This window comes from Chelon labrosus (genome assembly GCF_963514085.1).
Source record: "Chelon labrosus genome assembly, chromosome: 3".
In the NCBI taxonomy this organism is placed as follows: Eukaryota; Metazoa; Chordata; class Actinopteri; order Mugiliformes; family Mugilidae; genus Chelon; species Chelon labrosus.
Genome location: NC_140339.1, coordinates 10,209,450 through 10,228,594, shown reverse-complemented (window position 1 = coordinate 10,228,594; position 19,145 = coordinate 10,209,450). Strand labels below are relative to the sequence as shown.

Genomic DNA, 19,145 nt, shown 5'->3' with positions numbered 1-19,145 from the left:
TAAAAGATAAAATGAGCTCAAATACAACTCCTTCTCTGACATTATAAAGACATACATTACTCAAATCTATAACTTAACCTTTAAGAAATTACTAACCAATTAGTTTAGATTGGATTAACACATGGGGGATAAACGATTTACTGCAGCCAACCCTCTCATTACATTATTGTTACTTTCTCCACAAGTGGTCCTAGAAAGGGACTAAATGTCATGTTCCGACCGCGGTGATTAATAAATATTAATCAGCACCGGTATAAAGTGTAAACAGAATAACGACCTCTCTATTTCCAAACACACTGCATCACTATTTCCAGCCCTCATTCACATCTGCACAGTAAAACCTCAACAAAGGGTTCTGTTGTAGGAAATAAAACCTATGTGACAATCACTTCATCATCCAGTCTAACAACTGCGTGTACAGTAGAGTTATGCTAAATTACCAAGAATTTGTGCGCGCACCTACTTGATGAGTCAACGCAATCACGTCATTGGTGCAAAAGAACGTTGATCTATTTTTTCTTTTTGCCGATTGCCCATTTATTACCTCTACGTGCCCCCGCTGGGTGAACTCCTTGGTCCAGACATTTTAGTTTTGAGCGTGCAAATTCTCCTTATGTTTGAATGGGTTTCGTCCAGGTGGTTCTAGTTTCCTAACAGTCTAGAGACATTCATTCTTTTTGTGTATGGGGGACAATAAAAAGCCTTTGGGCATGAATGGGAGTGTTGACCACAGGACCAATAATAGTTTCTATAAGGTGTCGCCCAATGGTGACTCTCATAAAAAGTTATATCCACCTGGATTCCTAAAGGTTTTTTTTTTTCTTGCACAGTTATGGTTGCTTAATTATTTCCAGCAGTACAACCCACATCACAGCCTTAACCCATAACTGTAATAAATAAAACACTACAGACGAGACTGCCGACCAAACAGCTCTGGAACGAGGATGGGAGGAAAACACGGCAACGCTTTGACAGGGGACTCTTTCTCTGCCTACCACAGATAATGTAACGCTTCTGTATTCAAGGACACTGATGCAGTCTCTGGTGAGCATATCAGCATTCATGAGAGGACTCTGCTGTGGCAGAGGTGACTTTGATGCATGTGCTACTCTTGTTTAAGGGAAAGAAACAGCATGAGAAAATCAAACCTTCATACACTGGAGACTATAAAAGTCATGGGCACACAGCCAATTCTTGAACAGAGGTATAAGCAGAGGACAACCTACATTTATCACATATGGCATTTTAAGGTTTTTAATACATTAAATCATGCACATACAAATAATTTATAAGACGCAGGGTTCAAAGGTCTTGAAAGTGAGTCTGCTGTATTAAGACGACTTCCCAGAGAGAGAGGATAAATAAAAGGATATAGTTGCAGGAATTGTTTCAGGTACAAGGTGTCCAGTTTTAATATTTTTTAACATTTAGTCTATAAAATCTTTTATACGGCCTTTCATCCAATTTACACTGGATGGGTGTTCTGCTATTATGTTAGGCTCTGTGTATTATGCCTCTCCACTGGCATTAAACATTTCCCCAACCGCTCATGCGCTTTGAAGTTAATGCTTGGTTGAGTCATCCGCAGGGTACAGCTGGTTTAATTGGTTGTTCTGCTGACAGTAACTTCATCATAACTCTTTATATGTTGTTATTCTAATGCTCTCACCCCTTCGTGGGCCAAGTCTGGCCCTGGTCAAAGAGCCTCTGCCAGCTACATAAATTTAAAATGTCATGTAAACAGTGACTGACTCCTTGATGCCAAAGTCAAACAGTTGCATGTCATTAAGTTCGGAAGGACTTGGCAGCAAAGCGACACTTCTGTTAGGGCAGGGGGGGAGCTGTACAATCCAATAGTGTATGTACACTTAATGCATATACAGTTTATTTATTTATGTCTTTCACTTGAAGAGCACTAGAATGGGGTGAGGATTTACGGGATTCAGTGGTGATGAAGCGTTCAGTTGTTGGATCGTGGCCCAGGTCAGCAAGACGCATAATGCTTTACCTCATACTAAAATTTTCAATTTTCCCAACATACAAAGCATCAGTGCAATAATATCATGAGAACCAAGCTTCGCCAAGTAAATAAATCCAAAGTAAACACTATTGCATGAAAAGAATACGCCTTGACGAAGCGCTTCGAAGCGCTAAATTACGGGTAAATGTACAATATATTGCTTTAAGTGACATCCAAATCTGCTGATAAATACTTTCTCATGATAGTTGTCAATTTCAAGCATTATAACAATTATAGTTTTGCATAATTACAAAAATGTAAAGGGGATTCTTGCAGATCAACAAATTTCAAACAGATTTGGTGAGTTTTTGTGAACACTAGCAAATATTTAATGTTAATAACGTCTCACGATAGAATTAAAAATATTATATGCCAAGTTTAGTATTTACAAAAAAAAGGCTGCATACTTTAAACCAGTTACAACTCTTACAAGCGCAGTCCTATATTGTCTATATTGTGAAAGCAATCCGTCGACTCATAAATGTTTGACATTGGTCCCAAAGGACGGACGTGTTCTCCCTTTAATTTCTATCAGCAGTATAATCCCCTTTTGAAACCCTTTTTAGGGTGAATTAGAAAGGCCCAGTATTCAAAGAGATGAGTGGAGAGAAGGGGGCGGGAATAATCACAAGGGCCTAGCTGTCTGTGTGGATTAGAATGGGAAAGAAAATCCTTTCATCTCAGATTTGTACTTCCCAGCTTGGAAGCATGCATGCACACTCACATGCACAGACACAACACGGCAAACCCCTACTGCACACTGCTCTTAGAAGAAGTCAGAAGACCTCTCTATTGTTCAATTATTTTTCTAATACACAAGAAGCCATTATTTAAATTTAAACCGCCGATATTCAATTAGGCCCCAAATGCGCACGACCGTCACTGGATTAGAGAAAAGCTTGTATAAAAGCTTTGCTCTCGAGGCTGACCTCTCAGATTCGGCTCTTAGGCATGATGGAGCGTGGGGAAGGGGCACGCACACGATCTAACCTGCTCCTCCGATTTCTCATGCCAAAATGTCAACGGCTGCTCTATTTTGGGAAGACGGTCTTTTGACATCCAGCAAAAAGCAACGAAAGGGATAAACCCCGGAGAATCTCCTCAGGCAGAAAACAACAAGCTAACACCCCCAAACAACACCATCTGACAGATAAGAAAATGGATTACGCATTATGTGTGTGTTTGCTCAGTTGTCTACCTCTGCAAGGGTTTAACTGAGTGTAAAATGACAAGCCTAGTTGTGTGTAACAAGGGTTGACACTGAAAAGACTGACTGTAATAACTTAAATGTCTCACACACCTTGAAGATAAACACTTAAGGCATATGCCAAAATAATAAAAACCTAATAGGATTTATAGGACTGCATGTCAACATCCTCTCCGTACTTCTTACTAAAACACTGAGGACACTTCAATAGTTATTTCCATCTCGGGATTTAAGAACAGACACTCCAGTGAAACTGCATCTCAAGTGCTCAGAAACAGTCAAAAACATGCCACACACAAATGTGTATACTTGTTTTCCCAAAGGGCTATACAACCAGTCGAGTGGTATTTTTAGGGCAATTATAGATAATCACACAGTGGGAGCTGGTGTGCAGAACTGTGTTAAGAATCTGACTGCTCTATAGAGCATGCTTCAACATGCTGCATCGGGTCCTTTCTTTCCAAATCGCTTCTGGTATGGAAAAAATTACATTACGCTCTGGATCGAGTATATCATCCTGTCTGGACTGGATATTCTGCAGCTTAAGCCAGCGGCCCGGGAGAGGCTCTGTCAGAAAACATTTCGTTTTATTTAAAGCTGTAACCCAAAAAGAAAGGGGCCTAGAGAATGAGCAGATAAGCACAACTATCTGAAAACATATATTACATACATATATTAGTCAGATAAAACCTCAGCTCACTGCACAATGTAAATTTATGGTCGTGCATAACTTCTACATCGTAGTCTGACATGCACCTTCCACAGAAATCTCACTACACATCAGTGCACAGCAGGCCACCACAGCTGGTATTGGTCCGAAATCCATTTCCTCATTCACGTCTCTTAGTGGCCAGACAAGCGCAGATAATTCACCCTTGTTCTGCCTCCTACAAACCATCTACTCAGACCTCTCCTCCATCTTCTGTGTTGCAGTGATTTCAGTAAAAGTAACCGTTGTTCATCATTCAACTCCGACACGAGTTGCTCCGTTCCAGTCGCCTTTGTTTAAAAGCACACAGAGGAAGTAAACACAGCTAGCCGCTGACTAGCATTTTAGCGGCGTAATTACAGAATGGTGCCGACACCCGAGCGTATAGAGGTATAAACGCTTACACCAGCGTACCATAATACGGCATAGCCTCAGTGTGCATCTATTGTGAGACTATAAACCAAGAAACACCCACCAATCCCAGTGGACTTGTTTAGAAGAGTGTCACATTTGGGAACTGCAACACAATTAAAAGCGGCAAATGTGCATTCTGAACATTTTTCTGGACCTCACCAGACAATTTTCTGGAAAGACATCACAGTATCTCACTTTCTTTGAGCAGGACGGACAAAGAACAAGGCAAAGTGGTGGTGAATGTTAAGTGTTTGCTACTTCAGGAAAAAAAAAAACAGAAACAAGGAATGGTGCAGAGAGGTGAAGAATTTCACACGAGGAACGTGAGTGATTCACTGAACGCGTTACATTTAAACAAACCGGCTGCAAACAATCCCTTTAGAGAGGCTATAAGGGGGGAGGGCAAGAAGCAAGTAATCCTCTCTATAATCACTCTTGCTCAAACACTGCCTTGCTGTTAACTTCCTCTTTGTTGAAACCTTCCACGAGCAGCTTAGCTATTTAACTACAAATATTTCGTAATAGCGGTTCAATATAATTATTTTAACCTGGACGAGAAAAGCAAGAGGAGCAAAGACGCAGGGGGTGGGGGGGTGGGGAGAGAGAAAATGCTTTTCACATGGTCAAAACAATAGAGACTGAGCAGAAACAAAGCCTCTGGAGACAAGTGAGAAATCCCCAAACATAGTCTGCAAACTCTTTTACAACCGTAGCAAGTCAGTACAAACTCTGAGCCACCTCTTTCTTCGCTGGGAGAAAATTCCAGTTGAGGAGGGGGGAGAAAAAAAAAGCCACGTCTGCTCCTCCCCACTGTGTGGGTTTTGTTCTGCTAATCAGACCACATGCCTCAAGGATTCAGGAATCCAAGAGCTCTCAGCCAGCTCCTCTCATTCCACATACAGCCGCAGCAGCCTGTGACAAACTATTCAGTGTGTTGGGGGGTTAAAGACTCTATCCATTCATAACACTGTTCAACCCTCCCTGCCTCCTCTCCTAATCCATGCAGTTCTTTACTCTCCTCCCCATCTTACCCCTCATATGCCCTCGCTGTCCCCTCACACCACAGGAGAGCATTTTTTTATTTTTTTATCTGTCTGCATACTGCATACTGCATACTGCATGCACACTGGGTCTGAATAGGTTCAAGGTTTATTATTAGACCATGGTCCAACCACACACCCACCACACTCTTAAATAGAAAAAAAAAAGCAGACCTACATCGAGTTAGTGCAATTAAAGTTTAGATATCCACCTCCCTCTTTCCCCCAGCTTGTTTTTCCCCTTTTATTTTGGTGTGTCCCCTCTCCGTTCTCCCCTCCCTGGCTCTCTAGCTACTCACGCATTGAGAGGCGAAATGAGGCACGCTGGAAATTTGCAGGCTGACAATGGAAGACAGCTGCTCTTGCTGCATAAGTCTTTCATGAGCTGAATTAGTTGTACAAGCCTTAGCTCCCTTCCCCCCACGCATGCCTCCCTCATAGCAGGCTGATCCAGACACGGCACAACACACCTCCTGGAAAGCTTAGCAGAGGAGGAAAAGACAAAGCTGGAGATGGGGCTTTGTTTGACAGATCTGTGATTGCTTTTTTGCAAAAGTAGCCCAACGTGTTTTGTCTCCCCGTAGTAAACCTTCACATGAATTCTTGATGACGGTTTTACGGCTGCATTTCACTGTATGACAGCGCAATAATATGATATTTTTTTGTTAAAAAGGTAGTGGTTGAGTCAAGTATCTGGAATGATAGTGATGTTAAAAGATTTGACATTACTCTCTGTTGAAGGAAAACAACAATCTCCAAAGGAATAAAACAGAATTATCAAAAATAGCTTTTCAGACATCAAAATAGCCAAAAAAATAAAAAAGCTTCCCATCAAGACATTGTGCTGAAAAAGGGTTGTTTTCAGATTATGTCTACGAAAGAAACAAAAGCACACTACTTGAGAGAAGGATTCACAGAGTGATATATCTTAGGGGAGATAAAATAAGCCCAAGTCTGAAATTTTTGTGGGCAAAACTCAGTCCGCAACGACATAAGTCATTCACGTCATCTGAGCGCCATTGAGTTTATTCTGTTTACAACAAATTAGCTGTTGTTTGAAGAGCGGGATGTTTAGTTTAGCATCAGTTGTAAACCACAAGCGACAGCGAAATAACTTTAAAAGACGAACTGTTAACAGCGGTTAAGCTATTTGTCATAGCATGCGTCACACACGTCGCCGCTCTGATTGGTCGCAGGACTATCCAGGATTCATTTCATTTCTCTGCACCAGTCAAAACGCACCCCCACTGTATGATCCAAATAGTGTTTTGCCAAACTTAAAACCCAACAACAATCGAGTCTGGATATGTCAGGTAAAAAACAATATCGCATTCACAGCCAAAGCAAGACGTCGCAATTTTAAAATGCAACTTGATTCACTTTGGGAAAATCATCAGACTTGATTTATAAACACAACTTGGCTGCAATGAAACCGTTCTTGTAGGATAATTACTTTTCACCCCCATTTTATACGCCAATAAAACCACCTTTAGTTGAGCAATTTGAGGGATGGAATCGGAAAAACTTTAAAAGGGTTGATCATTAACTGCCAACAAGGCAATGCTACTATGAATAAACCACTTAAACCACAACGCTTTTAAGGATTTTATCATTTCAGATTGCGCTTGTGATAAAGCCAGATTACTTTATACTCAATATCAAAAGTGCCATCAAATCTGTAAAGCCTTCAGGGAGCAGACACGAGTGAGGTTAAACATTGGCTAAGGTCAAGGTGAGAACAGGTTGTGTCTGTGACTGGAAAGATCTGGTCCCAGTGTTACATATTTCAAAAACAAAAAAGCCTGTGGTGCCTCTTAACAAAGATTTCATGTACAATAACACCATAAACTTTGTGGTTTCTTGTATAAGCTGGCTCACGCTGTAACAATTCTCCAATGTAATCTAAGGTCAGGTTTAGTGAGTAGTCTGCGAAGCAATATGAATCTGAACCGTTTGTAACATTACAATGGAGCTAAACATTGGTGCAGACGTACTCGACGATCACTACCGATTGAGGTTTTTCTTTTTTTATTTCTTTTTTTTGTAATAAATTCAAATACTTGAATGCTGTTTGGCTCCCGTCTCTTAAGGTCCAGATGTATTTAAGGACATCTGGAAATATAAAAAAAATATGTTTCAACCGTTTCATTTTCAAGTGCAAACAAGCTGGACGCTAAAAACACTGGAAACGCTTTAATGTGGCAGCATTTTGGGTTCGCACCAAACGACAAGAGCGAGCCAACAAACCTTGGAAGCTGTGTGGAAGTTTGATGGCAGCTTGATATGGAAATATTTCAAATTCTCAGCCACAAATCTCTTTAAAATACTACTATGTATGCTGATAAACATGGATATACACACAGTTGCCAGTTCATTAGGTACACCACAGAAAATGAATGTATTCTGATGTAACGGTTCTGTATTAAATCCCCTTCATGACTGTTAAAATGATTAGTTAATGTTGAAACTGTGTCAGAAAGGTGGTGATTCAACTGTATCATCTTTTTGGAAGATGTAGTTTGTGGTGCATTTAAACTGGACTGATTTTAAAGAAATGCTGAAAACTGTAACCTTCATGAATGTATTTGTTTTCACTAGTGTACTGGATGAACTGGCTAGTGAGTGTATTTTGAAATAGATTTGTTTTTCTTCTCCAAGGTGTATTTGTGAAAGGTTCAAATTTTAGATGCCAAATAAACCAATGAAACTAAACCATTCCAGGTAAAAAGCACTTACGTAGCAACATTTGAAAATGTCTGTTTTTGCTGTCATTTCCCCCGAATCATGAAACTGCATGAGCTATTTTCATTGCCACCGACTCTACGAGCTGTTTTGATTTTCACTGGCGACTCAGTGAGATAGGACACAGTAAACCTTGAAGATGTGTGGTATGCGTGGTATGCTTCATAGTCTGCTGCAAAAAGCAGCTTCCCTAGGGGCATGGATGTTCGCGAACGGAAAAATAACACAAGACTCAACCAGTGTTAATATTATTACAATCACACTTTTATATTCGCTCTAGCACCTGTTCAGTGATTAAAAAGAGCGCAATAATCAAAAAGGCCATTATGAACTACCTTGATTTTTACGCTTTATGTGGTGGAGTCTTTTGTTTTGCCTACGAGCTCAAAGCCTCACGCATTATTGTGAAAGCAGCAGCTAATGGCAGACGTGGAAAACAATTAGTGTCAAATGTTTTCTTCCTGTAGTAGAGAGGGACTCCCTGAGGCTGAATGCTACAAACCGGCAGACGTAACGACGCAGGTATCACAGCAGCAATGAAGCAGAGCAGGAGATAATTCAATGTTGTACTGCATACGATTAGACTTTCTGTTGGCTGATCTGTTGAATAGGTTGTTATTCAGTAATCATTTCATCAGACATAACATACACTTGCCATATCACTCTAAACAGTACTGAATCTTTTATTTATATTCCAGTATCTAGTCAGATATTTTGTTAAGCACTAAAATTAAACACTGATAAAATATCTGTGCTCAAAATGTACTAGTTTGCAAGATTTGTCGTCCGACCACATCGAAAATCTAAGTACAGCTCCTTATTATCTCAAAATGTTAGAGCCCAGACACACCAGACCGACATCTAAAAACCACTGACATCCAACAAAGGCAGACTATGTAAATTCAGGCCGCCTGCATGTAAGCCAAAAAGCTGCCCTCTAACAGACCGCTAAGACTCCAGCCAATGGCCAACTAGCACGTCCATAAGGTAAGAAAATAAGAGTAAAATCAGTAACTCTCCGTACCAGCAGGTGCCAGTAGTCTGTATTCATCACTCAAATGGTGAAACTGGAAAAGCCAGGGCTAGTCGGGAAGCTACGACTGGCTACAAACCATCGTACAGAGCCGGCCTCTGCTTGGGATCGGGTTTGTCCATTCTACATGATCATGTTGCCGTGAAAATATTTGAATGTTCAGATGAGATGAAGATAACCCGGAAGCCGGATTTATCAGTTGAAACGCCCGCATAGTGAAATCCAGGTGACCCGTTACCAGACCATTATATTCTGATAATGGCAGGCGAAGATGCAGATGGATAATGAGAAGAGCCTACTGCGGGTCGATCAATACATCTCTAATGCCTTCACGAAGAGTAGATTTAGGTAAGACACATGCTCTAACATATTTCAACAAGCATTTTAGCATCCTTTTAATAAACAAGAGGATTTGAGAGAAATTAGATGTTTTTAATCCGGATGTTTAATTGTTCCGTTAATGAAGCATCAACTCAGCTTACCTGTTCTAAAGATAATTCAGTTTGGATAAGCAAACGGCCTCACTTTGTAAGTCAGCTTGTCGTAGTAATTTGCACCCCGTCTTAAAATAAGTCGGCTTCTCTTCTGCTCCGCAGCCTTTAAATCCCTGGCACTACTTAAAAGGAATGAGCTGTAACACAATAGCAACAGTCAGTCAGGCAGAGCCAAAGAGAAAGAAGTCAAGCTAGCTCTCATGAGATCCCTCCATTCCCCGGGCTGGACATCAGCAGCAATGCAGAGAGGTGGCTGCGCTCTTTGATTCGAGTGCAGCTTTTCCTTTCTCCTTTTTTCAAAGTAACATTGCCAATGTAATTTTCCATGAGAGCTGCTCCATTTATCAAGGCCAGTGGCACATCGAGGAAGCTGACGAATGCCTCACTCCTCTAGATTTGTATAATGAGAGGTGGGAGAGTGAGACGCACTCAGAGGTGGTTAGCACTTTGAGAAGGAAGTAGACATGATTTATTCAGCATCTGAGAGTTGATGCTTTGGGGAGCTTTAACTTAGGACACAGACAATGTAGCCACGCAATTACACCTCTACCATGGAGAACAAGATCGCTAGCGAGACACATACTCATTAACGCTTGGGTTTCATGATGCGAGTATGCAGGAACAAGTTTTCTTGAATTATGTGTTGTATTCATACACAAATACACAGCAAGGATAGTATATTTATATGCAAATTCCACATTACCTGAAGTAATTCCTTCACATCTTAAGTGTCAGGGTTGTTTACAGGAGCTTTCCTTTTACTTACTGGCAGTGGAGTACAGACTATGGCTGGGTATCACTACTGATTTGATTCTGATTCAAATTTTATTCATAAAACAATTTTACACAAGAACTAAAACTGATATTGTCATTGGTTCCAGAGATGTGGTATTCCACAGTGTTTACCTCTGGTGTCACATCTTGCATATGGCTTCGTTTTTGTGCAGCCCTTCTCTGTCGTCATCCTTTTAAAATCCAATCATCTTTCAAGCCTGACGGTGCCGTCAGAGTTGTGGATAACCTCAGGTTGTACTAATCTCATTTAGCGATCCTGCGAGATTTGGCGCACAAACAGAATCTCACACGAGACCACAACGTGATTTCTAATGAGAGGATGCAGGAAATGGCGTGTGTTATGCAAATTCATCTGGGGGTTTTATAACAGGATATCGAATCTTTAAAATCAAGATCAATCTGGATAGACAAATAGATTTTTAAAAACCCAGCCCTAGTAGCCATAGCCTCCACTGTTTTAGTTGAAAGGGTGTAGTACGATATACTGTATATGCAGTCTTATTTCAACTCTAATGTGAGCTTAAACACATGTTAGCTAACAATGGTGGATACTTATTCCACGCAAACGCTAAGTGATAACTTTCGAAACAAATGGTAAATGATGTGCTTATATAGAGCTATTCTACCCTAACGATACTGCTCGCCTGGCAATCGGGGGCAACTTTGGGTTCAATGTAAACTGGCAACCATGCAATTAATGGACAACTTACTCTACCACGTAAGCCACAGCCACCCACAGCGGACTCCAGTGGAACTGCAGGTTGTCACGTAAAGTAATACACAACATAAAACGTGCACATTACAAAATCATTACAAAAGAAAAGGATGTAAAACATTGGTCACTGGGCCTAATATACAAACGCATATGCATATACAAAAGTTGCCAATGTCCATATCAGTATATGCCAGTATTTCCCTAAGGCCCAGGATGAAAAGAACATGTTTTAAAAACGTGGTATCAAGTTCTGGCAGCTTCAGTTTTTTGCAGTCTCATATTTTCAACCTTGTTCCAGCATTAGCTTCAGATTCATATTTACTTTTACTGATTTTAATTTTACTTTGTCCCCATGGGTGCACTGGGTAATGACAGCCATAAACCACCATTAAGGCCCTACAGTGCATTGCCAATACTACAACCTCCCCAAGGGACCCCCCCCTTCTATCTCCCCTATGACAGATTTCACTAGTCTGGACTGCCTTTGTTTGGTACAATTGGTTTGGACACTTGTTAAAAGAGCTAGCCAATACAGCCAAATCTCAGGGGATAGCTTACATATGTATTTGCTTGGGCCCCCCCAGAACCTATGACCACCTTCACTATTTGTCCCTCTCATTAGAGAAAACATTGAGGTTTCTCCATATGGCGGGTTGCCTCCCAAACTAACTCGCAAAGCACCAAAAACACACAACGCTAATGTGTCATTTATATAAAAAGCACCATTAGCTGAGTTTTGTTTTTTTGAAGGTAAATGCACAAATTTTTTATTTATTTTTTTGCACTTCCATTAACTGGTGTTGTCGACTTAAAAAAAAAAAAAGCTCTTCCAGCCAAAATTGCTGTAAGCAGCAATAAAATCATCACATCCATTTTCCCTCCCATCATGTTTTCAAGGATACATTTCATCAGCTAGCTATTTGAAAGCAGTTGTGACCTCCCTCTCTCTCTCTCTCTCTCTCTCTCTCTCTCTTTTATTCAGTGCTGTCAACCAATTCACGTGGCTCTCCCTTCAAAAAGCCTTTTCAGTCTAAATAGATTTTGATTACAAAGACTTTTCCTGAAATTTCCTTTCATAGCAGTCAGCCCAAGGAGGCTCTGCAGCTTGCCTTCGCGACTGGTTGTCCTGGATTTAAGGAATCAAACAGGCTTCCTCGCAGCCCTTCCCCCATGCCACTTGCAGAGCAGCAGGAAAAACGGCGAAGGCGTGCTTTGCACCAGCTCCCTCCCCCACACACAGCTCCACCAGGCATTGCTGGGGCTTGTGGGATTAAGAATGGAACACGATGACAGACAAAAACAGTCCTCAGCACCTCCCTGCTCTGCTGTCTTTTATACCGCAAGAGCTTGAAAAGGCTGCTATGAGGCATACAATAGACACAGTGATAGATCAACTCCATGAGTGAGCAAGATAAGTGTGGGTGAATAGCTACACGGATCTTTATATTGTTCTTGTACGACAATGTCAGCACCGAAATTGTGTTATGTAGAAAAAGTGGAACACGACTTGACATTTACTTCACAGGCGTAATGTTATGTATACAGCTGGCAGTGCCTATTACATCCTAGTCAGCCATTAGTGCTTTATGAGCACACGTGAAGTACGTAACACCTTTGTGTTAACCGCGACGGCTCTTGGTTGGTATTAAATTTTAACCAAAGAAATGTTTAAAATATGAAGGCAATTGTGCATCCTTTGCAAATGAATCAAGCCTCTGCTGTCATGAAGGGAAAAGAACATCACTGCTGTGTGGGCCATTTCCTGTAACTGGTCTCAGCATTATATTCGTCAGGGGTGCCCTTATTCATCGTGTGGTAATAAAAGAGAAAACAGCAGTAGGTCTTTTTTATGCATCACATGTCAGACTGCTTCAGGGAACGCAGTGCATCTCCAAGCCTGCTGCAAGCAACAAGCCATCACAAGAGCATTTTCAAGAAGCCTACAGCCTTCTGGCCTGTTGTATTAAAGCGTACGGCGATAATTCAATCGATGAAAGCCAGTAGTGTTTCAGAGGTACTTTAAACAGCCTTGTGAAGAAGAAGAAGAAAAAAAAAAAACAGTATCTTTGGTGCAGCAGAACAAGCTGCCCAAAGTAAAATTTAACAAACAGAACAGTTTCTATGTAGGTGTTTGTTGTAATTACTAAAATATATACTTAAATTGCTTAAATCAACTTTAGATAAAGTATGGATCATCAATAGTCATACGGTTCCTCAATAAAACCAAGGAATTGATCATTTCCTTCCACACAGACTAGTCAGTAACATAACATATGTCGACAAGACGGCAAACACAACCATGCAACATGAAAAGAGTAAAAGTCAAATCTTACCTTTTCATTTTTGACCTTCTTTAATGTCTTGCATTCACTGTTACCATTTTCCACCTCATCCGGGTCAGGTTTTGTGGTCAATGCTGGTACTATCCCAACAGGTTCAAGTGCAATATTTCCCATTTGATTGGCTTCTGCCAAGTCTGTTGATTGTGTGTTCTCAAAGGACGCATTACGACTATTCCCCAAAGCAACTTGGCCTTGAGACACAACATCCTTCTCCGAGACACCTATTGCGACGACTGAGGCGCCATCTGTTTTGTCCTTCTTACTTTTCCCGCTCGCGCCATCTTTCTCTTTTTTACCACTGAGAACACCTCTGGAGGCTTTGCCCCCTTTTTCCATGTTCTTCCCAGAGGTGGAATTGTTGCCAGCAGCGGCCGCACTCGCTGCTGTGCCTGTGGGCTCCCCTTGAGTCCGTCCTGTAGTTTCTTTTTTACCCCCATCTCCAGCTGAAGCTTTGCTACTATTGTCTTTAGAGTTCTTATTGCGCTTGTATTTGGATTTGCTTTCCTTGCCTTGGGAGCCAGACACTGGGGTAACAAACCTGATGTTGTCAGGCAACGCTGCCACTGCACTAGGTGGTGCCGCCATACCGTCCTTGGTGCCAGACATCTCAAGTTTGTCCTTCTCTAAGTCAGCGTCAAGGTCAATAATCAGATTTCCAACACCGATATCCCACTCATCCCCGCTGTCGTAAGTGTCCACCGCATTAGAGTCCACACCTTTCCCGCCTGCAGTGCCACCACTTAGGGACATTTTAGTGCCAACGGCCCAGGATTGCCTCAGTGAGGTCCGACACCCTCTTAGACGGTTTGGACTCGGGGGAAAGGGTTAGAGAATCCTCACGGTCTACTCGTTCCTGTCCCATTTAACCACATTTCGCCCTAGAAAGAGATAAGAAAATAAATTAATTAATCTAATAGTTCAGAAACAGAAATAACAGCACTGCTTCTCTTCCATCATAGCATTTCACTGGATACATCACAAGAAAAAAAAATCTCGTTTGATCATCAGCCAGTAATTCTCTGATGATCACTGTGCAAACCACTATGGTAATACCCACTGGTGTGACAGCACTGCTCCGAAAACCCCTCTCTTCATAATCACTTCCCACAGTTGTCATAGCAACGATGGGAAATGTAGCCTAAATCCTGCTTTAACAGCCAAGGTGGCCCCACTCGTCTGAATGACTGGCTCTCTTTTCACAAGGCACTGCTGATAGTGTCGCTGCTGATAAATAAGGAGTAGCTGGCCTCACACACCCCCGCATGCTTTATGGAGCATAATAGTATTCGTGCATTAAAACAAGAGCTTAAGAGCATGAATGAACCAGTGTACGTCTCCGGAGAACACCAGTTCGTTGTATTTGCTGACACAATACAGCCCAAAGGTCACCATGTTTCATATCTTTTAGCAAACAAATGCAACATTCTTGCACAAATCCCAGTCATTTCTGACTCTGGACACACTTTGCTAGCTGGAGTTTTATCTAAGGATTTCTTTCTCTGTGACAATACAACAATGGTTGAGTGCAAAGAGCTGCAGAACAACTCGGTATCTTTATGTGAACGTCAACTTGTTTGCCGTTAGTGTTTTTGTCGTGAGTGGGTGACTGTGAAAAGAGGTCTCTCCAACATCCTCAATGGGTTTCCTTTGCACACTACACTGAAAATATGCTGAGGAACTTGTTTATTGTAAAGCACACTGGGGTGTCCTTGCAAATAACACATAGTATGTAAATGCAGCACTGTCGCAAATCTGCCAATTTCCCTCATTATCTATTATTATACATTTATATTTTTTTTTATTATTTTAGACATTTATTTAAATCTATGTTACTCAATCACATCAGTAAATGTACAGAACAAACCTACAGATTCTACTCGATGCTAATTTTTTGAACGACTTTGCAGGTGAGGTTCTACAAACATTGCAGAAACTTTTGCTTCCATCTTCTCTCCTCAGCCACATGATCTCAGGTTCCGACTGAATCTGGTACTCCCTCTTCTTGCTGCCACTTGCGACATAAAATTGGTGGCCGGTGGCAGACGAATGTTATAAGTACTTGCTTGTCCTTCATCCTCTACTGCACCCATCCCTCGTTTGTCACCTTGTTTGTGCCATCATTATTAGTGGGCTTTTGAAGAAACTCAGATGTGATAGCTATGTGGCGATATACCAACGCAATCAATAAAGTGAGACAAGACCAGGAATACTAGGCGCCAATCGGACAGGAGTGAGGTCTAAAGTTGGTTTTCATGCGGTCAGAGTCACATTATGACCACTGACGGTGTGACGCACGTTATTTGCAGCTTTGCAAGTGAATTATTTAACACTCGGTTGTCCTCAGTGTAATCTGTCAAAAGGACAGATGGCCTTTAGATTTTTTCATCACTGGCTAAAACAATTTGATCAATGAAAGATTTTCTGTTTTCCCAACACGTTTTCCCGCAGGATGAAACACTTTATACAACTGTCTATTCTTAAAACGGGTGTTAACCCTTTAACACCTAAGGACGTTTTTTGCTTATTTAGACAATGAAAAGGTCAGAAAATGTCCTGTGAATAAGTGCTTTTGCCAATTTTTCCAGAATACCTTTCAATAGCTTGCAGTCATTTACAATTGACCGCATGTTAGAACATTCAGGGAAAGGGGTAAAACTTTCAGCTTTCAGAAACCGTTGGAATTTTTCCGTTAACGCAATCGCGGTAAACCAAAGTGAGCTTGTGCAAATGTACCACCAGCAACACATTCAGTTTTAAAGTGTTAACTGTACCTGCATGAAAGACTGTTCGACCAGTGACTCATTTTAAATGAACACGACGATTGTCCGCTACCATAGATTGCCATTTTCTGGACATCTAGCTGTTACAGTCCCTTGACAGCTCACTATACATGTAGGTAAATAATTAACACTTACATCTGTAGCTCCCATCTCCCCTTGCACTAAGAACATGAAAGATCAGCAAGCATGAATACTAACGACTCTGGATTTCCACTAAAGCTGTTGAGATTAACGTCCAAAACAATCATGAATTCTGCTGACTTTATGTCACGATACTTACACATTATCTATGTAAATTCTTAATAGTCATGGTGTGTCTTATATTTTGAAGGTTAAGTAATAAATTTCACATTCTATAGTGGTCTTACAGACTTTTCCTGATTAAAATCAAGTCGTCAGCTCTTGATAAATTAAAAACATTTTACTAAATTGTAAATTTACAAGTAGAAGAGGAGCAGAGAACTTAAATAACTACTGTATTAATATTATCACTAATTCACTTTCTATTCCCAGACTCTTACACACGTGTAAACAAGACTCATTCTGCTGGCCTTACCGAGTCAAATCTTCTATAATGACGACGAGAGCATCCACCGAGATTGTGGAGGAAATGCCGTATTTTCTGCTCCATTAATGTTGGTAGTACAATTGAATTAATCTTTCTATAATAGAAGAGCTCAAAGAAATATTCTTTACACCAATCCACCCAGCTGTTACACGCTTCTTACCCAGTTTCATCTCCCTAGTGTAAAAGATACAAAACACAACAACTGCATCTAAGTATTAAAGCACAGATGCTAAAGCTGGATAGCTCCTAACAGCTGAATTAAAAGCAATCATTTGCACCATCTACCATTACTTAGCTCTCATTAGAACAACAGACCCAAAACTGCAGCTGGATCACATAATGCACAGAGCTCATTCAGTTAAGGAGCCATTCATATGAGCCCCAGAAGTGACAGAGGTAAAACAATCATTTGATCACTGGGCTTGTTTTTCCTCACAGATGGCTCCCCAAAGGAACAACAGTCAGTGACAGGTTTTGGAGGGCGGAGAGATGCAGCTGTCCCTGTATGACTGGGTAAACAGTTGTGAGGTCTAATTTGTCCAACACCTCCACAAAAGAGAGGTTGTAACTCTATCGGCAGTTGACCCACTGTACTGCCCTTTGGTGGAACTGCAGTGCAAGCCCCTTTTGAAAAAGCTCCACTGAGGAAATGTCCCAACGAGTGCCCCATTGAGCGATAGGCATGCAGGGCCTGTGCAACTCCCTGAGTGCTTGTCCTTTTTTCACAGATCGAGTTTCATTCAGCTATCTATCAGAGGCCGTGTAAGGGTGACTCTGCCTTGAAAGAGCAAGAAAAAAAAAAAAAAAAAAAGCCCAGAGAAAAGCGATTTCTGGTCAATTTGGCGTGGAACACAGCAAAATCAGATCTGGCATAACGTAGTTTTCTGCATGTGACTCTTAGTAACACCATCTGTGCAAGAAAAAAAAAAACCTGAGCCTGAGATGCGTCTTTAAACCGGTTCCACCACAAAAAGAAGAGTTAATTTTCCAGTTTTGGTTACTGTTTAAACGTGACTGACAACGGTGTAGATCCAGAAGAGGTGCGGAGGAATGACAGACATAATGGAGCAAAGAAAAAAACATAATTCATCAAACATGCCTTGATTTGTTGTTGTTTTTTTAACAGGAAAAATACCAGCTTGCATCGATAGATAACTTGTGTTTCAAACCAGAATGCAGAGCAGGCAATTACTGTTTAAATTCCCTCAGCTAAAGTATAAATGAGATATGCCCCCAAATTGGGCATGTGTGAACGTTTCACAGTATGATTATCCTGGCCAGAACCAATTTTAGTATGTGGCTCTATCACAATAATAACTAAAGTAACGTCATTGACAGAAAATACACTGCACGTCACAAGCGCTGCTTTAGTCACGATTAATATGAGCTTTATTTATAAGACTACCAAGGGGCCCAGGCATTTATTTGCTGTGGTTGCTGGTATAATTACACAAGCCTATACTACGCTGTAATGATCTTATTATTTCTTTATAGAGGTACGCATTCAGTCATAATGATTATTGCCTCCTCTTTCCTCCCAGTGAACCAAATCTTATTAAGGACTAAAAGATGCTTCTCCAAAGTTACTTTAAATTGTCTTTGCAGAGACGCAGAAAAAGTTTGGTTTACCACAGCTCACAGGGGGGATTTTAACACCTCCAAAATCTCAAATACGTGCCCTGCGTATCAAACACCCACTGACTAGTTGAACAGAGAGGGATATTCGCGGAGCACTGGGGCTGGCCAACACCCAACACGCAACTAAAACAACAAACCAAAGGGTAGAAAGCAAAGTGGTGGTTTGTGTATTTTCTGTCAATTTCATATTTTTTAACTAGAGGATGTGTGGGTTTATTCACTTCAGTCAGGAAAAATAAACACTCCAGAGACACACCGCTGGACTCTGTAACTTTTCTTTTTTTTTTAACAGACTACATTATTGATTACTGAAAGAAAACCAGTGGATTATTCTTTCATTAAAATTGTGAGCTTCAATCCTACCCACCTAAACCTGGGGATTACCATTTCCCAAACAAGGTGGACCTTTTTGCAACAACATAGCTGTGCTTAAATTAAAGACCTGAAACAAAGGTTGGCAATAAAATCCAGTGCAACAAGATCTATATGTACTCAACCGAATAAAACCCTTACAGGTTAGCGGTGACTCCATCTGTCTTCTGAATATAAATAACACAGATACACAGCTGAGAGCATGGGTTGTGCGCTGATTAAAAACAGCAACTGTGGCAATAACATAAACAGCAAAATAATCTTTTGTGCGAAAGG

At 41.0% G+C, this 19,145-nt stretch overlaps 1 protein-coding gene across 2 annotated transcripts in view; it reads right to left on the bottom strand.

The window, feature by feature from the left end:
- The window catches only part of znf609b (zinc finger protein 609b), a 74,715-nt gene that overhangs the window by 37,788 nt on the left and 17,782 nt on the right, over positions 1-19,145 (bottom strand). For both annotated transcript variants that reach the window (XM_084541009.1, XM_084541008.1), the window contains exon 2: positions 13,503-14,389. In XM_084541009.1, the coding sequence (XP_084397135.1) occupies positions 13,503-14,261 (759 nt within the window). In that variant the 5' untranslated portion in view covers positions 14,262-14,389. The remainder of the gene's footprint in view (positions 1-13,502; positions 14,390-19,145) is intronic.